The sequence below is a fragment of the Centropristis striata genome, chromosome 18, assembly GCF_030273125.1.
Source record: "Centropristis striata isolate RG_2023a ecotype Rhode Island chromosome 18, C.striata_1.0, whole genome shotgun sequence".
Taxonomy (NCBI): Eukaryota; Metazoa; Chordata; class Actinopteri; order Perciformes; family Serranidae; genus Centropristis; species Centropristis striata.
Window position 1 is genome coordinate 4328667 of NC_081534.1, and position 25577 is coordinate 4354243.

The 25577-nt window shown below is 38.4% G+C and overlaps 1 protein-coding gene across 1 annotated transcript in view; it reads left to right on the top strand.

Moving 5' to 3' along the window:
* LOC131991671 (MAM domain-containing glycosylphosphatidylinositol anchor protein 2-like) overlaps positions 1 to 25577 on the top strand; it is a 220790-nt gene that overhangs the window by 65317 nt on the left and 129896 nt on the right. Inside the window, exons 2-3 of the mRNA XM_059357161.1 lie at positions 5256 to 5395; positions 20716 to 20890. Of these exons, the coding sequence (XP_059213144.1) occupies positions 5256 to 5395; positions 20716 to 20890 (315 nt within the window). The remainder of the gene's footprint in view (positions 1 to 5255; positions 5396 to 20715; positions 20891 to 25577) is intronic.

Consider the following 25577-nt stretch of genomic DNA (forward strand, 5'->3'; position numbering starts at 1 on the left):
TCTGTGCCTTTGTTTAAAGGCACCCTGTGGAGTTTTTGACTACTAGTGGGGCTATGGAGCAAGGTGTTTACGTTGTTTTCTTTCTATTGTGCACATGCATGAGGATGCACGTGCACACCGACAGCACTATTCAGATTGTCCTGTATTTTTACAAGCTATTCTGCTGATTTAACATGTCAGTCAACAGCTCACAACATTGGCGGCGATATTGCACCTAAAAAACTTAGCAATGCGCCAACAAAAGTAGAGAAGAAGACTGCCAGCCAGCAAATATAGATACAATGCACAACTAAATGCACAAGTAAATGCCTCAAGGGTACGTTTTAGGAAAACACTTAATGTAAGAATGTTTGTTTGTGAGAACACTGTACATTTAAGTACTGCATTTGCAGGATGTTTACCTGTGCAGCAATACTTGATATTGATTGGCCAGTTACAGCATTTTTACAGTATGCTACGTCTAAATAGCAGACAGCTGCTATGAATAACAAACATTGCTATGGCCAAATCAATAAAATTATTTTCAAATGAATAATTTACTACTACTACTTACTACATTAAGTAGCTGTGTAATAAGCGGGATAATGTACAGGGAGTTGGTCATTATTGCAAAATAAACCCCAACAGAGAGATGCAGGATGGAAACAAAGACATTTTCATTAGATTATCACACTTACATGAAATAGAATTCCAGACAGTTTGCATAATCTACTTGTATGGGATGTAGTTAAGATGTTATATGACCAGCAGTGTCTGGCCTGCTTTAAAATGTTCAAAGCTTTGTCTATCACCCATATCTCCTCTACCAAGACATCTTTTATCTCAAACCTGTCAGCGCACTGACATCTCACTTTGTGCAACCCCAAGTCCCAGTGCATTAATGTCTCATTATCCATTGTTAGATGTCTTTTCTGAGCGGCACGGTGGTGGATTGGTTAGCTTTGTTGCCACACAGGAAGAGGACTCCAGGTTTGAACCTCCTTGCTGGCTCATGCCCATCGGTGTGGACATTGTATGTTTTCTACATCTCTTTATGTCAGCCCCCTGGGACAGATGAGCCGTTAAGGGTAATGGATCATTTGTGAATATAACATGAGAAGTTATTGCCAGTATCAAGTGGCTTTCATGAAAGCTAAACAAATTATGTCGTAATGACAGTGATTTCAGTTCATGCTCTGGGCCAAGTAATCTGAGCCGAGGTCTTAGCTATACAAGAATATGTGCGACTGGGAAAACATTATGGCGCTCATTATGTATGCTTAAACAGAGGGTTATTTGCTTTCGTCGCTGTAAGCTTAGTGGTGTCTGCATAAAGAACAAGTGTGTGTTTATGTGTGTGTAGCAGCTATAGCAGTTGAAGATCATTAATTACGGGTGTTTCCCTACTTTCCTCCAGGACTGATAGTATGCTGCAGAGATACTGGCTCATTGGAGTAAATGGCATTAGTACTTTGTTCGCCGAGTGCCCTGGGGCCTTGTTTCCAAGCCTTTTTTGTTTCAAGTGGCAGCCTTGCGTGAAGCTCCCTTACACTGAGCCTATTTCTCAAGCCCTTATCCCCCCCTATGGAATTCACCACCAGTGTATTCATCTCCAAATGGAGAGAGGAAGACAATGAGGGCTAGAGCAAGACAGGTCAAACAAGGCTTTATGAGTAGCCAGTTAGCATCCGTATCAGTGCTCATGAATCTGCGTAGCATTTAGACGGGCAGGACAAGCACGACGGGGCATTAAGCTAACAAGCTGAATGAGACAAACAGCATGGCTGGTAACAGGGAGGGACAAGCGGTTAGCGCGTGGCTAAGGATACACTCCGGCTGAGACTCCCAATGCAGCAGTTGGGAGGAGTGTCGCCGCGCTCATTAGCATCGCAGCCTGGATAGAGGTAGTACTGAGTCTGCTGCTGGGCCTGAGTCTGCTGAGAGAGGCCCACACAGGAAGCTGCTCCTCCAACATGAAAGGCACACTACACTCTGAAAATGCTTGTGATTTCTTCTTGATTTTTTTTTTTTTCACCAATTTGTAGTCCTCCTCCTAATCATATCCCGTATCCGCTCTCTAAATCATCTCATCCCAAACCTCTTCACTAATCATGTAAGTTGGAGAGGAATAAATGCTTAACAGATGCTAGTATTGTCAGGGGTCGGTTACATGCAACTGCGCTTTCACAGCTCAGTGGAACTGATCGTTTTGGGGCGGTTTACCTAAAATGACTCGTTCCTCCCTTCTGTTAAAGCACTACCACTTGTGTCACACTGCATGTCGAGTTGTGGACGGATTGCCATGTCCATACTGTCTCACATGGGCCAGCTAATGGTGGAGAGCTGCATCAGTGCAGCTACTGGAAATGTAGAGACTTTATACTGCAGTGTGCCTGTGCTGCCGAGTAGTGAGTTTAATTTGCCCGTATGACAGTTTCTGGCATTTTTATATCCCATAATTGTATTGCATTTGGAAATTATGTGCTAAATGAAAGGTTCTGTTCCAAAATGAGAAATCCACCCATTTCAATATGGACGCCCACTCTCCATATGCATTAATGACAGTTAAGAATATCTAAGGTGAACATTGAAATGTTATGAAATGATATCAAAGTCACCTTTAGACATTTACTTAAAATAAAATCGTAGTGTTTTTTTAGTCATGACTGCTTAATTTATGAGGATTTTCCTTTACTTCTGTTTACATGTGTACGTTTTCGCAATGAAACCCTTCTGGCATGTAATTACACTGAGTTGTAAATTCATTCTGATATTTTCCCATAACGAGGAAGCGAGGAGGATAAGGAGAGAGACTGAGAGAAATTACTTGTTTTGCTGCCTACCATTAATTATTCACAGTTCCTCATCTACTTGACACTGCATTTGAATTATTGCTGCTTACTGTACACTGGGTAATTTGGTTAAGATGCAAAGTGACTGTCACTTTTATACAAGTTAAGTGATACTGATTGTTTGCTTCCTTTGCCATAACTACTGAATATGTTTTCTTAGATAGAGTGGCTGGGGCCTTGGTGAAAAGTTCTGCCAGTACTGGAGGAGTTGTCTTAATATAAGATACACCTTTATTAATTATTTTAATGCAGCAGTACAACAGAAATAAACACACATAAGTGTAGAAAGTTAAAAAACGCAACAAGAGCTACATGAACTGAATTTAGAATAGTATGGTGTTATATTGTGTGGTTATTAGGAGCACAGTCTGTTTGTCTGTGTTAACAGTTAACATCATAGGATTACATAATCAATCAATCAATCAATCAGACTTTATTTGTATAGCACTTTTCATACAAAAGAAATGTAAGTGTTTTTATGTGGCTTATGAATGATTGATGCATGTATGTATGTATGTATGTATGTATGAATGATACTTGTTTGATTTATGTAAGATATGCTGCTACTTAAAAACAAGCTACTTAAGCTACTTAAAAACTAAAAACAAAGCACAAACTGAGGAAGCTCCATCTCAACGTCGAGCAGCTTAGAAATTAATTAATTTGAAAAAATAAAATGAGAAAAAAATAAATTAGGGTAAGATCAAATAAAATGAAATAAAAACAAAAGTAAATAATAATAACAAAAACAAGTAAAAAAAAGCTAGATAAAAAAGATGAAAACAATAAATAAATCATTTAAAAAGTAGAGCATGATAATAAATAAATATATGTATAGACTAATAGAATAAATGGTAGCAAATAAATAAATAAAAGAGAAGATTTAACACTAAGATGCATGAGCAAAGCAATATTTAAAAATGGTTCAAGTAAAAGCCAAATTAAAAAGATAAGTCTTAAGTTTGCTCTTATATAAATATGAACAGTCTCTGATGGTCTCAGATCACAAATGTGGACCACAGTGAAAAATCGACGCCTCACTGTGGGTTCATGTTCTAACTTTAGGTATTATTAAAAGGCTCCCAGAAGACCTCAGGGTCCTGGAGCGTTCACAGGATAAAAGTAAATCAGATACATCGGCTGCACTAAGACCATTAAGACATTTAAAAACCAGCAAAAGAATCTTCAAATCAATTCTGAAGCGCACAGGCAGCCAATACAGAGACTTTAAAATAGGTGTAATGGTACTTAGTGTTTGTCTATATTAATATTATAGAATATAGTTAAAGAGTCAATGTGACATATGAACATATTACAGTATAATATGGTACATTATGGTATAGTTACGATATGAGTCACAGTTGAGGCAAAGTACATGTAATACAAAAGAGAATAAACAAAATGTATAATTTAGTACAACATTATAACAGTATATAGTGTGAGTATAGTCCTATATTTAAACATAGTGTATACTATAGTATAGGGCAGCTATATAACAATAGGACTATACTTACACTGCTATATAAGTAGTCCTTCATTATAACATAGTATAAGTATAGTTTAACAATATCAAATATTACTTAGAAACACATTATATAGTGTAATAACACAGTATACAGTAATATATTATAAGTATAAGCATAGTGACATAGTTTCAACATTAATTTAGACTTGTGAGAAGTGTTGTCAAGGTATTTAAAGACCTGTCAGTTAGTGTAGTGTAGTGTGATCGGTTAACTTTGTGTTGCTTTTGTTTCCTTGAATTGTCAATTAGAATAATCTTTTATCAGAGTGCTGGGTGGGGCATGATCAGGTTCATAGTAATGGATGCTGCCTGGTTTTCAGTTCTCGCTATGTTGTCTATTTATTCATCTACATGCATAAATAAAAGCAGAAAATAGTTTTTTCATGTTTACTAGTGTACAAGTTGAAGGGAATCTTTGCCATAACGAATGCTGCTTACTGGAAAAAAATATATACTTGACATATATAAGATTTTCTCAAGATTAAAAGAGAAATAAAACCCGGCATACACTTATTTCTTACACAGAGTTTGACAACTCACTTGGCTGCACAAGCCCTATCAGTTCCACATGTCTGTGAAAGTGCTACTCTCACAAGTTACTTCAAATAAAAACTACATAGGCAGTGAATCATTTTCCCAAAGTAGCTTCCCTCCACTTTGTATTTGATATACTAGCAACGTTTGAAAAGCTAAACCAAAGTAAAAAATATCAATTCATTTCCGATGTTTCCCCTGGTTTCATGTGTTCAGTACAAACATGGCCACGACGCTTTGGAAGAGGCTCTTTTTCAGCGAGACAACCTCTTAATCAATACACAATCTGTTGTGCTAAACTACTTATTCCTTGAGAAATGCCCAGAATGCTAACACACTTTGTGCTTTTTTTTCTCTCTCCTCAGCACCCCCAACTGTCCGCATTATACACTCAGGGCATGCCTGTAATGTTGAAGAGGAGAGGCACACGGAGAGAGTCTACACCATCAGAGAGGGAGAGACCCTGGAGCTCACCTGTCTGGTGACCGGGCATCCTCGACCACAGGTATGGAACATTCTCGTCTGCCTTTAACTGACAGCGAGGACGAAAATAGCTCCACGAGGGAATCATGGGACAAGATGCTAATTTTGTCGCCTCCATCTCTCCTCCCCTGTCTCCTTTCCTCACTCTCCTTCAGCAGCTTTTCTTTTAAATCTGTATTAGCGCCATTGAGTGGCACACCACGTACCTCTGCACTAAACCAGCTTAAAAGTTTAATCCTTTAATTATTGATGGTTCAGGTTGCATTGTGCACCTGCATGTTGATAATGAAAGCTTCCGAGTCTAATGAGAGTGCAGGAACAAAACAGCTGAAACATCTGCCAAAACAAAAACTTACCGAGTGAAAAACAGGCCACAGTGAAAAGACTCTGGGTCATGGGAATGCACATGGGTCCTCTGCATCTGAGAAAGACTTTTTCTCAAACTCGTTTATTTACTGTTGTGATCTGAACTAATTAAAAACCTTGCACCTTTTTCTGAAGAAAAATGGGCTGTTAATTTGTTCTTGTTGTACCTTCTTCTTACTGCTGTTTTAAATGACTTTATTTCTGAAATTTTTTTTTTTTTTCAACATGAAAAACGAACAAACAAGGCAGACAGTCCAAACTAATTAAAGATAGGAAAGCAAATCAAATCAAATCCTGACAGTTAATGGAGAAAGTGCATGTACAATTCACTCTACACAGCAACTATAATGTAAACAGATGATGTAATTAGTCAGAAATGGCACCCATAGAGCATTGACCATTGACTATGTGAAGTTAAGGGCGACCTAATACACAGGTAAGACAACTTAAAAACTTTTGAAGCAGATACAACACAGGACAGCACATTTTTTTTTCCACACTGTTTCTTTATATAAGGCCAATATAGCAAATAGTTTCTTGTACCTGACAAGTTTCGGCTACCTTGCCTCTGTAGCCTTCATCAGAGGTGTCACGTGATGTTGGTGTGTCGTCGTCTGTGACGTGTTATATGGAGTTTTCATCCCACCTGTTGTGGTGGGATGGCAAGGTAGCCGAAACTTGTCAGGTACAAGAAACTATTTGCTATATTGGCCTTATATAAAGAAACGGTGTAAAAATGTATATTATGGGGCGCCCCGGTAGCACACCTGGTAGAGCGCGTACCATAGAGGCTGTGACCTCGCAAGCGGGCGGCCCGGGTTCGAGTCCGACTCGGAGCCCTTTCCCGCATGTCTTCCCCTCTGTCTCCCCCTTTCACTCTCTCTCACACTATCAAATAAAGCTGAAAAATGGCCAAAAAAAAAAAAATGTATATTATAAGAATAAACAAAATGTATAATTTAGTACAACATTATAACAGTATATAGTGTGAGTATAGTCCTATATTTAAACATAGTGTATACTATAGTATAGGGCAGCAATATAACAATAGGACTATACTTACACTGCTATATAAGTAGTCCTTCATTATAACATAATAGTTTAACAATATCAAATATTATTTAGAAACACAGTATATAGTGTAGTAACACAGTATACAGTAACATATTATAAGTATAAGCATAGTGACATAGTTTCAACATTGATTTAGACTTGTGAGAAGTTTTGTCAAGGTATTTAAAGACCTGTCAGTTAGTGTAGTGTAGTGTGATCGGTTAACTTTGTGTTGCTTTTGTTTCCTTGAATTGTCAATTAGAAGAATCTTTTATTAGAGTGCTGGGTGGGGCATGATCAGGTACAAGAAACTATTTGCTATATTGGCCAAGACAAATCTAATTCCCAGGTTGCAACCTCTCTTGCTTAATATGTTCAGCTGTTAAGACATTTTGATGGTCATCAGACATTCATTCATTCATCTTCCTTATCCGCTTATCCGCACTCGGCTAGCGGGGTCTGGAGCCAGTCCCAGCTGACACTGGGTGAGAGGGGGGGTACACCTGGACAGGTCTCCAGACTGTCACAGGGCTGACACATAGAGAACGACAATCACGCTCTCATTCACACCTACGGACAACTTAGAGTCACCAATTAAACCTAATCAAATTAAACCTGTCATCAGACATGGTGTAGCCTATTTCTTCAAGATATAGGCAGGAAACCGTGCCATTTAGCCATTTTCTAAGCAAGAGAGGGGAAACTAATTTCCACTCACTTAGGATAACTCTTTTTCTAGCCCAACATGAGGCCCTGTTGCAGAGTTAGAGGAAGACTTATTGCTGTTTTTATCCAAATCTTAAATGTGTTCGGACGGGTAAGACAAAAGCAGAAATAAGATTTCATCTCCTTGCTTCGACAAAATACCAACAAACTTGATCCACGCAGGTATAAATGTCAGCTCTGCCACAAACGACCTGACCATCACATTGTGTTCTCATATTAATCCGAGCAAGATTTGCAAACGCTAACCTTTCAAACATTTATCGAATGTTGTTTCCAATTTGCTTGATAACACAAATGGCGTTGAATTCAGCACTATCTCCGGACAGAACCGAGCTTATTTACATTAGTTAATATAATTCCCTTTTGATCGATAGACAGGCCCATTAGTTTGTACACTTCCCCTCCGGATGCCAAAGCAAAAGAGCATATTGATTTTTATATTTCAATTGAAAAGGTGAGGCCTCTTAAATTAGCGAGAGGTTCAGACACACTATTCATCTCCTCGAGTCGTCGGGGGGACAACTTTGCACTCATCATCTCTGTCTTTCCTCTTAATTAGAATTTCTGAAAAACAGAGCAGAGCGAGGGGAGGGGAGGGGAGAGAGAAGAGTGGGAGATCAAAAGCCCTGCATGGCGGTGGCAGGAGAGGCAGGATCTCCTTTGAAACCGAGTCATTATGAGACTCACGCAGATCCCCTGGCACAGTGGGTCTCGGCTGTGTCTCCCCGGACTTTGGGATGTGTCAGCTTTGTCCCCCTCTGGTAGTGGCAGGGGACCGGGGGCAGCGCACACTCATTCTGAGTGGTTTCGGAAGCCGGCGAGGTTATCTGGGGTGGCTGTAGACCTACGGCTGGTTTTGTGATGTTGGTGGAAAAACACGAGGGTATGAGACCTCATCGGAAACACACTGGCAAGTTAAAATGGCAACAGCTCATCTTTTTATTACAGTTAAATATTAATTCTCCGAACATGTTTGAGTCTTTCTTCGCCCCCCAAAGTTCCACATTTTAATTGAGTTGAGTTTCTTCATCTTCCAAGAGCGTATGTGGGGAAAAAGTAATCAGTGCTCTTTGCAAAGGTTGTGGTGCACTTTCAGTGTGTCCTGTTTGATTAATGACATGCGCACAGGTTGGCTTTAACTTTTGTGGGGATTTTTTTTTTCTTGTCAGACAGTATGAATAGTTGTGTGTACCCCTGTACTCTCTATTTCTTTTCCTGCATCATATGCACACATTCACATGCCTATACTTTACATACTGCTAAATAATTGCTGTATGTTTTTATTTTTTATTTTATTTAACCCTTTGATGCACAACATATGGACAACCCTTCTAATGCACAACATTGGTCAAAAATGACTAATTCATCCAAATTTGATTTAAAATTAAATGACCTAATACTATAATAATAGTAATTTGTTTCAAATAGTTTCTTTCTACACTCATATATTTAATATATTTAACATGTTTGTGTATCATTTTGTCACACATACAATGTACCTGTAAGGTATTCACAGCACTTCACTTTTTCCACATTTTTGTTATGTTTCAGCCTTATTCCAAAATTGATTAAATTAATTTTTCCTTAAAATTATACACACAATACCCCATAATGACATTTTTGACCCATGCTGTGTATTAGAAGAGTAGTGATACAAAAAGGGGTTTTATTCAAAAAGTAAGAAATGAAAACAAAAAATTAGGATGTATGATGATCAAAAACAAGTTAATTGAGGAAAACCTGGAATACTGACTGATGAAATTAATTTATTGTAAAGACATAGAAAATGAAAAACTCAGTCGGGTCATTTTAGACCCATGTTGTGCATCAAAGGGTTAAACAAATCATATTTTTTATAATATATTTTTTTTATTTTGTGCAAAAGTCTTAGGCAGGTGTGAAAACATGCTTTAAAATAAGAAAGTTTTTAAAAATAGAAATGTTAATAGTTTATTTTTATTAATTAACAAAAAAAAGGGAAAATCTAAATCAAATCAATATTTGGTGTGACCACCCTTTGCCTTCAAACCAGCATAAATTCTTCTATAATTTTTTTCTCACCTGCCTGAGACTTTTGCACAGTACTGTATATAAAAAATAAAAAAATATTTATAAAAAAAAATATATAAATTAAAAAAAGAAATAAATCAGTCAGCTGTCTGTCTGATGTCCCTTGAGATTTGGTGTCCTCTCTTTCAGTCTGACTGCACAGCTGAAATCAGTTGGGTATGCTGTTTTGAAGTTTGCATGGAAATGGTGTCAATGTTAAAATAATGTGCCTTGAGCATCTTTGGCAGAAATTCAATCTTATCTTAAACATTAATGCTACACAATTTTCAGATAAAGAAAACGGAGCGATGCATGCTTAAAAAGATAATTGTTTGCTTATCTTATCTTTGAATTCACTAAACTTTTACTGACACTGGTGAATCCAAAAGAAAAGCTTTAGTCTTAAGTCCTCTATCTTTTGCTTTTGGCATTTACATTGATCTTAAAATATAAATATAAATTGGCTCACTAACGCCTCACCTAATTTTAGCTTAACATCAACTGACTGATGTTAGTCAAACCCGGCCAAAATCTGATTTTTAATGAAGTGATGTTTGAATAGTTTAACTATAAATACCAATCACTTCACATTTGCTGCCATTCATTGATCTTACAGGCATCAGCTTGCTGTCAGTGTGTAGTATAGCTCCAGGCTTTTCACATCATCAGCTGCCAGTTGCAGCTCACAGCGTGCAGATTGGTCAACAACTGGCTGCTGGGACACAAACACATCACCTACAAGCAGTGGTGGGAGAAGTATTCAGATCCCTTACTTAAGTAAAAGTACTAATACCACACTGTGAAATTACTCCACTACAAGTAAAAGTCCTGCATTCAAAACTTGATCAGCATCAAAATGTTCTTGATCAAAAGTATCAAAAGTAAGAGTACACGTTATGCAGAATGGACTCCAGAATGGAGTGTTTTATATATATCAAGTATATTATTGGATTAATATTATGATGTATTTATGTATGCAGCACAAGTAATCAAATGTAATTTGATCAAGTTAGGGATCGTTTTAACTATTTAATATACTGTTACAAGGTTTAATTGAAAAACAACAAGTCAAATCACTTTAAATGTATTTTTTTTATGTTAAATCTGTTAAACCTGTAAAGTAACTAAAGCTGTCAGCTAAATGTAGTGGAGTAAAATGTACAATATTTGCCTCTAAAATGTAGTGGAGTAGAAGTATAAAGTTACATAAAATGGAAATACTCAAGTAAAGTACAAGTAAGTCAAAATTGTACTTAAGTAGAGTACTTGAGTAAATGTACTTTGTTACTTTCCGCCACTGCCTACAAGATAAATGTATGACTACAACACTTCAGTATCATCACTATCATCATCACAATAATTAGGCTTGACCATGAGCATTTTTGCAGACTTTGATTCCATCCGTTGTGTTTACATGCGTGTTAGTTTACATCAGAATGTCGACCAATACAGAACTTGGGTGCAGCTCCTCAAACATGCTGACTCCCATCACGCTGTCATTTCTGGACACCGTAGCAGAAAAAAAATAATGCCAATAAAATTGGCTTCTTGTTGCTGTTATCTAACTTATAGTTAATATTTTTTTGTTAACAAAGGTCCTATCCCGTGAGGAACTGGATTGGCAGTATATTGCCTATATTAGGGAATTTTAACCCTTTATCAGCAAAAAAAAAAGCATATTTGGTAACATCCGAAATGGGGTCCCACTCCTTTCTGTGATGACATGGATTTCTCCCACATTATCAGACTACGTCACTGACAGAGACACCACGGCATCTGACCAATCAGTACAATAATAATATCATAATAATAGCTAAATTGACCTTAATTTGCAACAAAAAAATTAAACATTTTGAAATAAAGTCTCGTAATATCCTCCAATAACACTTTAAGTATTTTAGTGAGTGCCCTTAGGAATGAATGTCTCTATGCATCCCTTGCCAAATGTTTAATATTAATTTACATTTTTTTTTTATTAGAACCAATGGTTTTGTATTTTATTAATTTAGGACATTAAAAAACTTTTTTTTTTAAACTTTTCTTGAAAGTTCATTACTTTTGGAAAGGGTGAACTTGAATTATTATTTTATTAGATTATTGCTATATCAGATACATGAAGTGGTCTAAAGTGGCAATGTCGTCCAGACAATATTGTCCAGGACTTATGTCCTTGTGTCACATAGTGTTTATGTTCTACAATCAGTCTACATGTGCACAAGTAAAAGTACTAATACCACACAGGGAAATTACTTTACTTCAAGTAAAAGTCCTGCATCCAAAACTTACTTAAGTAAAAGTACAAAAGTATCAGCATCAAAATGTACTTAAAGTATCAAAAGTAAAAGTACTGATAACGCAGAATGGCCCCATTCAGATTCTTTTAAATATTCAAAATATATTATCATTGATGCATTTATATAAGCAGCGTTTACATTTTCTCAAGGTAGGGCTCATTTTAACTACTTAATATACTGCTATGTGCTTAAAAAAATACAAAAGTCTAATCACTTTAAATTTATCATGTTTTATGTTAAATCTCGACCTAAAAAGTAACTAATGCTGGTAGCTAAATGTAGTGGAGTAAAAAGTTCAATATTTGCCTCTAAATGTAGTGGAGTAGAAGTATAAAGTTACATAAAATAGAAATACTCAAGGAAAGTACAAATACCTCAAAACTGTACTTCAGTACAGGACTTAGTTACATTCCACCACTGCACACACACACACACACACATACTGAGCTGCCGAGTGTAATACACGTGGTGAAGTTACCAATTTGAGTTAATGGTTTTTAAAGTGTTCACAACTTAATGCAACTAAATTTACATTGCATTTAGCATGTTTAGTACATTAAGTAGCTCCATGTTTTGTTGACTTAACTTTTTTGGGAAGTCAGGCCACTAAAATGGTCTGATAAAGCCTGAAGAGTGCACAGAGGGTGAGGGGCTCTGATCTGTATTCAGTCAGCGCTTCATTGGGACCACAACGCTGAAAACACATTGCTCTCCACGCTGCTGAAAACAGTCCATGTGTGATGAACAGTAAAAGATTCTGAGCTTTGCTGAAAACATTCAGGGCTTAAGTCTGTAAGCCCGCCCCTGGAGCCGCCTATGATCTACACCTTAGATTAATGGGAACGTAGTTCCTCCTGTCTGGAATCATTCTCAATTTTGTTTCCTTGAACAACTTCAACTGCAATAACTCCAACCACATTCTCCGTCTGCACCACAATATCACAGGGGGCCAAGTCACACTGCTCGAACACTGTAAATGGCTTCAATTAGTTCTGCATTAGCAAATCACAAAATTGCTTTTTTCATCATTACTGTCCAGATTTCCGTCTCTTTCCCTGGCTTTGAGATACGACTCGCTCCCATGGTGATACATAGACTGAGGGGTGTTGTGCCAAGTACAACATCAGCACCACAAAGGACCAACCACGGAGTAAATGGGGCCACGGTTGGCAATTTTGCCACCGTTTAATTCTTCACATGTCTATCAATATGCACACTTCTTAAATTACATAGACGCCCCTCAGGCCTTCCCACTGATGGAGTCTCTGGATTGTGTCCAACCAGGCAGCAGCTTCCTCACAGTGGGCCTCTCTGTCAGCCCCGTGCACATCCGCCCACTCACCTCGGAGGGAAAAACAGAGGCTTTCTAATAATAAAATCATACGTGCATCCAACCTCTCTCTCTCTCACACACACACACACACACACTCAACACTTGTCTGCCTTCCCATTTAATTGTCAAATAAATATATGTTCCTGTCAGTCACTAGCACACCGTATAATATGTGCTTTTTTTCCCACTGTGCCTTGTGGGTTTGGCATTTCAAGGTGTTACTAAGGGCTGTGCAGGAAGACCGGGACTGCTGGCATCAGGCGGGCTCAGGGGGCCAATGAAGTTAAATTGTCATAGATGTGTAGTGCAGAGGTCACTCAGAGGATTTGTGGAAGTTGGCTCTCTTAGGAGAAGAATAAGACAGACATCTTAAATGTGTGTTTTTCTCTTACTCTGCTCTTTATTTCAGTGTAAAACACCGAGTCCATCTTCCTGCTCCGTTGCTTCCTTCTATGTAGTTCTTCGGGGTGCAACAGTACACCAAAGTTATGGTTTATAACCAGGTTTAGGAGTCACGGTTCAGTGCAAATACAGCCCCTAATGCAAAACCTAGGCTTCTTTTCATTTATTTTCAACAGACAGAAGTGTCAGATAGACACAATCCTCCTGCTGGGGACTGAGGTAGAATTGTATCCACTGGCAACTTTGGTAAACTGTTTTCATTATAAAAATAGGAACATTTCAAACATTTATTTTTTACACTGAACAAACATTTTTCCCAAAAGGCAACAGGTCGCAATAGGCTTTGAAATAGAAAAGCATCTCTTATGCTATAGAATTGAAAATACATAGAAAGAAAAAAGATATATATAATATAACTTGTGCATTCGGCGGAGTGTTTTAATCCGTTCCTTTTTTAAACTGCTCCCCCGGTGGTAGATGATTTGATGAGCAAGCTTTATAGTTTTGAGAATATCAGTAATATAAAATATATCATACAGATCCAAGACAAAACTTCAGAAGGGTGGGACTGATGAGAAAAAGTAACAATTTCAAATCCATCTTCTACTTCAGCACCATGGACAGCACCGAGATTTATCAATGCACAGCACAGTGAGGCTGCGGATGTTTCTGATCCATGATTGGGGCCTTAGATTCTAACTTGCACAAACTTCAGTCAGATTAAGGAGCAAAGAGTCTGGCAGAGTGGACATATTCACATATTCTACTCAACAACCCCTCAGTCCGGACACTCTCTCTGCTGCTTGGGCTGGATGCAGTTTTGTCATTGTGCCAACTTAAGGGATGTGTGGTAATATTAACATGCTGCTGTTCTGCAGGTAATTTACGATTTTACACTTTAATATTATATATTATAAAGATAAAATATAACTTTAATAGGTGGGAAATGAAGTGACAAATATAATTAGTTGCAGCCCACTCTTAATAAATCTATTTTTTTCTCTGCTGAAAAGGACAAGAAAGGAAAAGAACAAATGTCTCTACATGTTTATAAAGACTAACATGTCCATCCTCTTTCTATTATATTGCTCCACCTAGAGCTGAAACAAGTAGTCGTTTAATTAATTAGTGGATGAACAGGCAGTTAATCTACTACCTTTTTGATAAACGAGTCACTTATCAGCAGAGCATTAGCAGGTTACAACTTCTCAAATGTGAAGTTTTGCTGTTTTTCTCTGTTTTATATCAAAGGGAACTGAATATCGATGCAGTCTGAAGGTGTCACCTAAGGAACCTCACAGAAATCCGTGAAATAGCGACGGAGTGGATGCAAGTTAAAGACAGTCATATCCCGTGGCCATCCCATTGATTTTTTTTCCTATTGGTTTGTTCCAGGTCACGTGACTTTCAAGGTTCCGGCGGTCAGAACAAAAAACATGGTGGACAGTTCTCTCATTTTTAGTGAAAAAATTAATATTTTGACTTAGTTTCTGCATAAAAATGGATTTTGATTACATTTCTAGCGAGAAATATATGTTTTATTTTCTAAATATTCACTCAGTGAATGTACATAATCACTTTGTGGTGAAGATCTCGCCAGAAAAATATGACTGTCATTAACTTGCATTGTAGCGAAATCCGTGTCAGTTTCACGGAAATTTGAGCGATTCCGTGGCTATTTCACGGATTTCTGTGAGACCAGGTTGCACCTGAGATAGCGAGAAATGTCAGAATTTCCCCCCTGATTTTCTTGACATTTCATGGATGAAAGGATTAAACAATTAATCAGACAATTAATGAATAATCGGTATTTAAAATGAATATAAGATATATATTCAGCCCTGCCTCCCCTAAATATACAGATAATAACAAGCCCTTTCCCTATGTCTCCCTATATCCCTGTTCTCTCTGTGTCTCTGTATGAGAACACCACATACATACAGCTTTATCCCTTCATACTTTTATGGTTGGTGTCCTCCAGCTTCCTTCATTGTCTTTGATGCCGTGAACAGACATCAAAGGGTCCCTGATGATGAAGCCATCTGCCCCCGTCTCCCCTGCCCTGGCCTCCATCCATTATGTCCACACTACTTTGTTTGAGTACCAGGCTCCAATAGCCAGCAACACCACATTGCAAACACCTTTTTTTTGTTTCAATTATTGGCCGGCCAGATTCGACTCTCAGCACCACGGGTCAGCGAGTACAAATAAGCTGACCTCAGGCCCTGGGACATTTCGCTTTATACAGACCAACTGGAGTATGTGATCTGTTTTGGATGCTCCCATGACAGTTAGCCTACAGTGCTGGTGTCTTTAGCAGATGGTGCTTTTTTGAATATGATTTAACTTTCTGTTTTTTTTGCACTGTTTGCCTTACAAACTGCACGATCAGAAGGGGCACGGTATCAGAGCTTCTCCTTGAACTACACCCTGTTCAATGCCCCGCTGTCAGTGAGACTCAGTTGTCTAAAAATGGACTTTATCTGCAGCACTCAAACATGCAGTATGTAGTAGTAAGAAAGTCACGAAACCAGATAGTTAGTAGTCAAGACCAGTACGAGTGAAATCCCATGATTTTTGTTTAAAATCTATACCACGGAAAATATCCAAACAACTATAAGTCACATGTATTTAAACTTGCACTCCTTATTAAAAACATTTATACATTCCAAGAAAATAACAACAGTAGTGGTTTCCCATCCTCTGCACATTTTGAAGATTCACATGAGAAAAGCTTGATGGAAACAGCAACAAAATTCGATAAAACTTTAGAAAAAGTGCATAAAAGTTATTACATTAACTTGAAATCGTTTTTGACTTTTTCAAAAAATAGTTTATGCAACAAACGGGGGATGGAAACGCTTTTTCCAAATACGTTCTGACGTAGTAAACACTCAGCTGGTCAAGACGAGCTGACACGAACAATTAGAAGTTGCCCAATTGAATCCAATTCCTGAAGACTGTCCTTTCAGCTTCCTCTTTGTTGTTGTTGTTTTGTTCTCTCATGCAATCCCTACTTCTTCTACTGTTTACTGACGGATTAGCCTACAGCAATACATTACATTATCTTCTGACCAAAGTGCATGTATGCAGCTTTGTTCATTCGATCTAAACTAACTGATGGAAATGTCCCTAATTCACATTTTCTTTAATGCAACTTTAATGCTTCGACTTTAATGGAAACACGGCTAGTTTCATGTAGCCATAAAGTGATACATGAAAACAAACAATGAGCTACATTACATTTGCCTGAACACAGGAGCCGTTAGCATTTAGTCATTGCAAACATTGTATGGAACATAATTGGTTATACAGAATGCCAGAAGTCTCTAAGAAAAATAGTATTATGTATTTCAGGATAACAAGATTACACTTTGGATACGTTGATACGTGAATCTAACTCACCTGGGATTCTTTGAGTAAATCTTGAGGTTAATCTTTGGTTCGTTTTCAAGTGGACTCTGGTGTAGTTAACAAACCAACCAACCACAGGATGTTATGATGTCAGACAAATGCATTCATTCAATCCATTTGCTGACTATGAAATATATTCACCTATTTATGCAAATCATGTATGGTAATATGTATGCATGTCAGCATTAAACTGCTGTGTTTTGCATTGCAGGGTAGCTCACCAGGTAGAGCATGCGCCTCATATACTTAGAGCTGAGTTCTCTCCCCCCTTTCCATTATTAACCAGCCCTTTGGAAATAAAGACAAAGGCCCAAAAGATAATCTTACAAAAAAAAATGCTGTGTTTGTATCCGACCTCATGTACTTTGTCAGTTCATTAAGTCCATTTAAAAATGTGTGACCGCAGACCCACAGAAATAAGCCCTGAGTCATTACTGTACAAGACTCTTCCCTTTGTCCTGTTCCTACCTGTTAATTATCATTCCTAACATATGCTCGATTTGCCATAATTTGCAAAAAAAAAAAAAAAAGGGAGAGGTTGGGTGCAGCACTTTTTCTCAAGGCAGCCATGTATGCTCTGTCCTCATTGGGAACAAGAAAAAAAGTTCTTTGTGACACTAAAAACATAAATATATACATCAGAAACATTAAAGTGTTCGTAAAAAGGCAGGAAGAACAGGCACCACAAAGCAACAGTTTATCATTAAAAAAAGAAGAAGTCATCCCTGGTATGTAGTTCGACACCCAAGCAAATAAAAAGTGATTTTCATTTTGTCATTGTGCATTCTCTGTTTGATATTCTCATTCCTTTTTTTTATTATTTCAATGTCAAAGACTTCACTGCAGCGTGTTTTATCTTGCCATCCAGGGTCAGTCTTTTCTAATATAGACCTGTAGAGTCTTTGCACTCACAATTTGTGGTTTGGACCCCCTGTTGCTTCTTCTTATCGCTTGATTGTCATGCTCAGCCACACTTGGCTGCACCACCGAGCGGCACACACCACCATCAGTGCCGAAAAGAAAAGATGGCAAGCAATTAGAAACCAGTCTGTTGTTAGGGAAAGGGAAACGTCACAGCAGGCATTATGGGAGATTCACCGAAGACGCGTGCTCCAGCATATGATCCCTGCATAACAACAGACATTGGGCGCATTTTAATTAGCTCTTGCCGTGACATCGCAGCATGTGTGGTCTCAAACACTGCTGGGATTTTCAGTTGGATGCTAATCTAGGCGAGCTTCTACTTTCCTTGTAAGCAAATGTTGATCTTTTTATTGGGTTGTCTGATTTAAGAGGGAATGGCGTTATTATTGTGTTGACTCTGCTTTTCCCTGTGGGACTAAGTGGCGTCATGTTTTCGATGCTTTGAAAAAAATAGAATATGTGAAATTTGCAAGGTGAGACATGAAAACCAGACCTCATCTACATTTCCTGGTAATAATATATGCACACACTCTACACGAACAATACATTTCTGCCATAAAACAGCAGCCGGGTGGTACGTCTTGGGCAGTGTGACTTATTCCTCAGTGTATGCTTATGAGCACCTTATGAGTTACAGCTGAGGAATGAGAAAGGAGCTGCAAAAATAGACAAAAAAAACCCTGCAGCCAGGCAGTCGGTGGGCTAGGAGCAGCAATTATCATATTGCTCAAATCCGCCAGCTCCTCTCAGATCAAGAGTATTTGCATTGCACCGAGGAGAGTGAAGAGGGTCAAACTGTTCTCACCAGGAATACTTCACGACTCCCCCCTGTGGGTAGAGGTGCTCAGATGTGAAAAGTCAAAGGAGTGGAGGAATGAAAATAGCTCCGGGCTACAGGGTGAGTTGAAAGCTCACCAATAATGTGCTGCCCTCGTGAAACAAACAGCAGCACTTTTCTTTTGAAAATATGAAGAGTTATTTGAATACCCACTTCTTAGTGTCACTCCAACAATGCACTTATTGATACTGCGCTTTCCTAAAACTCAAAGCTCTTTACACAAAAGGCAAAGGAAATGACTGGGGGTATAAGCTGGGAGAATATTGAATTCTGCTGAGGTCGCCATAAGCCAGCTTGCTTTGTATTTGCATGAGGGGATCCAGAGCACTGTAGGAGGGTGACACAGAATTCAAAAACTTCGCTCCATCTAATTTATAATCATAACTTATTTAACTTTGGGGCTTGTTTTGCTGAACTCATGATGTCCCTAACTGTTATAATATGGCGCCAGATTTTCTAACAGTGGGGCTTTAGCGTCGATCAATTGCTGAGTTTGTGCTTTTTCACAAAGTGCTTTCTCCCAGTGTCTCTTGATGCATTTGAAACAGGCCAAGTGAAACCCTTCCAGTGCAGTGTATTCATTTAAAGGCATTTATTTTTAATGGTAACATATCCACTTAAAGGGACGGGACAGACGCTCAGTCTGGCTACAGTCTTTTATTCAGAGGTCGATGATAGGGAGAAATACAGAACACTCTTTGAGTTTCAGGGTAGCTAATTTATTTCTGCCACTCTGAGCAGAAACACCCCGAGCAAGAGAGAATCTGAAACTCGTCTGATAAACTTTTGCTGCATGTGAATTCCTCGCCTTGTCATCCTCCAGCCCCGAGCTCCAAGAAAAGGCCTCTGGAATCAGGCGCCATTATCAGGTTTTGGGCCACCCACCTTTTCATTTCCTTTCTATGTCTGTTTGGAAATGACCAAACTTCAAGCCGTGGTAACCTGGGGGCTGGAGTCGCCATGGTTAAAACCCCACAGCTAGAGCCGCAATCTCCCAAGATAGCACCCAATCTTCATCCCTCCATGCAGCGATATCCCTGTTCCATCTGATGCTATCACTGTAAAATGGGATGTTATCAGTATAGGATGATGCTATCAGCATACAGTGTGGAGATATTGGATTCTAATTCGTAGCCCCCCCCTGCTGAGACAGAGATATGTGAGGCTGTGCAGGCAAAGCCAGTCCATCTGCGGCTTACTTAGGTTGAGGGATTGAATGGAGCTTTCTGCTCTGCAGTTCTGGCTGTGTGGCCCCCAGGCCAGAGTTGTCACAGTACCTGTTCATGCTGTATACTTTAATGAGGACAGGAGAGGGAGATGATGGAGAGTCAATTACAACCTCATGTTGGAGAGTAACACTATTTCACCTTTCATTACACCTCAATGCCATGGGCTAACTGGGTCTCATCAGTTAGTGAAAGGTACTCATGCTGAGAAGACCACGCTGAGGTCAGTCTTGTGTGGAACGGAGGGAAAAAAAGGAGGTTAGCGGAAGATTTTTAGCTCTCAAGTCCTCCTTTGTACTGTGACATTTCACAAAAGAAAATTACAATACCTTTAAAACAGGATTTCCTTCAACAGTTGCCTGTGTGTTGCTTTAAAGACAGACTCTTGTCGAAAACACAATAAAATATAAACGGCATTCATGCAATTTTATTTTATTCTTCTACAAATTCCCAAACGGTGGACTTTATTCGCCTCAGCTACAGAGAAAAACATACCACTATTTAAAACTGGCTCACATTAGACTGGCCTTTATTTTTAATTTTCTTTCATTTTAATGTTTCTCTTTCTGGGTATGTTTCATTAAGTCTTCTGTATGAAGCCTGTTTTTTTATCTGCTTGCCATGATTGTTGTTGCAGTATGCTACATGCAGAAGCCATATGTGAACACGCTCCAGAAACGCCACTGTAATGTAATGTCTACCCTTTGTTCCTCCCAGATCCGATGGACCAAGACAGCCGGCAGCGTGTCGGACCGCTTCCAGGACTCCAGTGTGTTCAACGAGACGTTGCACATCGCAAAGATCCTGAGGACCCAGGGAGGCCGCTACTACTGCAAGGCTGAGAACGGCCTCGGGTCCCCCGCCATCAAGTCCATCAGGGTCGACGTCTATTGTAAGTGTGGTGATAAAAAAAAAGTTCCTCTGCTATATTGTGTTTCTTTGAGGTTCACAAAGACATCCAAGTGAGGCAGGCTGAAAATGGTAAGTTGCCCAAAGGTGTGACTATCTGTGTTATTGTGAGAAGGACTGGCCATGGTGCTGCTGTGTCTTCTGCCTAATTCTCTGCTAGAACACACTGCAGACAGCCCGGCCCTGAAAAGGTTTCTATTATGCAACAAAGTCAGTCTCTTAGCAGTGTAGAAGAGATATTACTGTGCAGCTTCAAGCATAGTTTGCTTTTAAATTTTAACTATATATATATATATATTATATAGTCATGGAAAAAAATATTAGAACCATGTTTTCTTCAGTTTCTTGTTTATTTTACAACTAAAGGTACATTTGTTTAGACAAATATAATGATAACAAGAAAAATAGCTGATAAGAGTTTAATTAAAGAGCTTCTTGAAAATGATTTGGAATGATTTGTTAATTTATTTATTTAATTATTATAATTATTTTAGGTTTTTTATTTATTTTTTAATATCATTATTCTTTTTATTTATTTAGGTTTTTGTATATTTTATTTTTATTATTTATTATATATTATTTATGTCTTTAGGGTTTTTAATTAATTTATTAATTTATTTTGTTATTATGATTATTTGTTATGATATTATTTTTCCAAACAAATGTACCTTTAGTTGTACCAGGCATTAAATGAACAAGAAAGCAAAGAGGAAACAAGAGTGGTCTAATATTTTTTTTCCATGACTGTATATATGTAACATTTTTTTAATACCGACAAATCTATCTTTGAACAGAGATAGATTTATTTGACCAAAAAAAAGTCATTAAAATACACAATGGATTGTTAGATTAAATTAGACAATAAAGCCTGAGGTCTTATTTCCAATGTGGTCCTCTATCACAGTACAAGATGGCAGATTGAATAAGGTGTCATGGATGAATGACATCAGACTAAAAAGAGAGGAGACAGTTGCAAAACTTAGCTATTAGTGCTCATCTGTGTTTAACAATATGCAACTGTACAGCCTAATAAAGCATCGTTCCATATTTCTGCTGTAAATGAAAATGAACTTATTTGTAGACGGAGCATCCAAAGAGACCCCCACGTTCTCCTGAGAACGTTAATTAAGCTAAAACACTTTTATTACCTTGACACAGACATCGACTGTAAGTGCAACCTCTCTATTTTTAAAGTATCTCTACGACAAACGGTGAAGGCTCACTAGCATCCATCAAAGGTAACACTGTTTAGTGCTATTGTTTTTATCGATTGGGCATTGATTGTCCTATTTCACCGAAAAGTGGCGAGACAGGCGAGTCGCTGGCTTTTCATCACTGCCGGACGCTCAGACAGCCTCAAAAGAGTAGGAGTTAATATCCAATGAGTAATACGTAGGTGTGTTGTAATCAGCTGCATCAAGGGAAGATTTCTACTCCTTTCTGTTTCAGCTTCAAAAAATCCTGCAGAAATACATTTTAAATCATGTATTTGGTGCCTCAGAAAGATCTGTAAGCCACCTCTTTAATTTTTCACTACTACTTCACTCTCTGCTCCTCTCGTAGCACTCAATCCCAGCTTTCTTTTATATGCCAGGCTGCAAAGTAAACAATGCTATATCTAATCTAATATAATCAATGACCCCTTTCTCTTAATTTGTTGCCAAACATCCAATTTTCAGCCACAGAGGAAAGAAAGAGGTAGTGGAGCAGAACATTTCTGCACTAAATAAGAGCTCTCTGCAGCCTGTGACACGTTTCCAGTAAAGCCAATGTTCATTTGATGCATTGCTGAGTGGTAACGCTGGCCTCTGCCTGTTATGGGCCTCTGCTCTGCCCATATTTTCCTTCCTGTCTCTGTCTTATTCTTTCCCCTCTGTGTGTGAGCCACATCCTTGTATCTGTTTATTTGGACTGACACGGGAAAAGGCTGTGGAATTGGAACTTGTTTAGAAAGCTTGTGGAAGGTCTTAGTGGAGCAGCAGAGCAGGGGCTGAATGTATCTCAGTAGCTGACAGTCAGAGACCTTGTTCTCTCTGTGCACCATTTCACCTTGGCTGCACTAAAGAGCCGGAGGAGCAGACGCGGAAATGGAGCCAGATAACACACCAGAGACGGACCTGAGGATAATCAGAGAGTGTGGTTCTTCAATGAGCTTCATTTTGAGGTCAGAGGTTTCATGTTGGTGATGCAGTGAATGTGCAAACTGAATTTGAGCTCTCATGAATAAGATATGAATTCATGAAAAAAGATAAAGAACTACTTGATTCAAACAAATTAAAAGAAAAGGTGAAGAAATTAGAGAGATGTCTTTAAAAGTTATATAGACTTAGACTATGTAAGTGGATCCAACAGATACGCTTTACATATGTGAAAAAAATCCACAAAATATGTAGTTTAACTCCAGCAGCTGAATTGTGTGAAGTAGATAGAAAAAATAAAGACACATAGTATCAGCAAAGACCCTGGCCCATGCATCACTAATACCCCTTTTTCGAGCAAGACAGTTCCACGGCCTGTTTGGAGCCGGTGCCTAATCTTGAACCAGTTCTTCGCTTTTCAACTGCCAAAGAACCAGCTCTATGCCAGGAAACTGGTTCCGGAGCGGCACCAACTCTTTGCTGGTCTTGAACCACGAACCATTTATGTCAGGGGCTGGGGGCGGGGTTATCTCACCAACAAGACCAACTAAAACATGTGTCATTCATTTTTATTTGATTTGTTTAACTGCAATGTGACTGAAAAAGGCTGATGTTATCGGGCTGGCATTAGCTGGTTAGCATGTTACAACAAAGTCTAACATGAGCATCTTATGTTCAGTGTTAATACATATTCGCCGTCCATAGCGATCAAGACAAGCAGCACAGATGTGTTGTACATGTCAAGTTTGGATGCCAGTGTAAGCTCGCAAAGCAAGAGCAACATTCATAAAGAGACAATGTAGTCCTCCACCCCGTCCTGTTCTCCGAGGCCCTGCCTGGCACCTCCTTCTCTTTCTGAATTAGCTGCTGGGTTTAGCAGTTTGGCCAACAACACATGTAACCTTACTAGCTATAACCAGCTAGCATGCTACAGCACAGCTTTCCTTCGATATGGTTAATCAACAAAGCGGGTTAACTCCATCCAGCTCTAATGGTATAAGCAATACTAAAACATGAGCTAATGATATAAGCAATACTAATGGTATAAGCAATACTAAAACATGAGCTAATGGTATAAGCAATGGTATAAGCAATACTAATGGTATAAGCAATACTAAAACATGAGCTAATGGTATAAGCAATTGTATAAGCAATACTAATGGTATAAGCAATACTAAAACATGAGCCTTCTGAGACACAGTCCCTGCTGACATTTCATCAAATAGTTCTGGCACATTTCTAACTGGGCGTCAACTAGGGACACATTGATTTCAGCTGCATTAGAAATATGATTTGGGTATTGAATTGAATGTCGTTAATGATTTTAACTAGTTCTTATAATATATACAATATTTTTTATGGACAGTGTTTGACCTTATAGACTAAAATGTGCTTTTGTTTTCACACAAGCACTTTTAGACTAATCAAGGGAAACTGTGTGTTAGAAACATCCCTTTAATAGTGCAGTACTATTACAGCATAATCTATACTGTACAATAATAACAATATATTAGTAATATAGTATTATCAAATGCAGTGTAATATAGTAGTATCTATCAACAGGCACTGCCATGTTTCCACCATGCAAATGCCTCAGAAAAGAGAAATTATCATTAAATATTGAATAAAAGGAAGATTATTGGCAGACTTTCTTTTAAATTGCTATGTGATGGTGTCCTTGCATCTGGCCTTGTACCACAGTATGTGTGCACTTCATTAACTAGCATTGTGCTATGTTGCACAACCAGCCAAAGCACATCATTCCTCCTGAGCAATGATATAGCCGTCCCCCGGGGGTGAATTTAATTGATGGGCTTCTGCAGTACATGCTATTTTTAGTGGTGTGCAGCTTCAATTTTTAATTAGTATTAGAATTTGTGTTTTGGAACTGGACCTCCCAATAACAACACCTTGAATTATGTTTGCAGTCAGGTGTATCTAGCTTGTGCGTGCCTGGTTATATCACTCTGTTTACATCTCAGAAATATCCCTGGCAGCTAATGGACTGAAGGGTAGATACTCTACATAACCACACACAGGACTCCTGCATGTTTTACATTAAGAGGCTTATCAACAGAATGATCTTTCTACTGTCATTTCCTTGGTTTTTCTTTTGAGACCACTTATTTGCTTCTGCTTCCTGGAATCAAGGGTCTTGTTTTCAATTTTTTAAATAAACACCAGAGGTCTTATGCAAATATGCACCTTTAGTAGATCAAAGTGTGCTGTACATCCCCTTCTCCATAAAGGCATCCGCAGCCTGCTTGACTCCATTTCAATGAAGTTAAATAGAGGAAATAAGAAAGGCTAACTGTAGACAGACAGCAATATTTTTCTGCAGAGTTAAATGTGAGCAGCAGATGTAAACAGGAAGAGATAATTAATGGTAATAACTGACCTCTGCAGCCCAGAGGAGCTGATATTAGCCATATAGCGAGCTCAAAGCTAACGTGTTTACAAAGCTCTGAAGTCCATCTAAGCACATTTTATACCTGCTGACACTTCAGTTGTGTTTGTCTGCAGTTAGGTCTG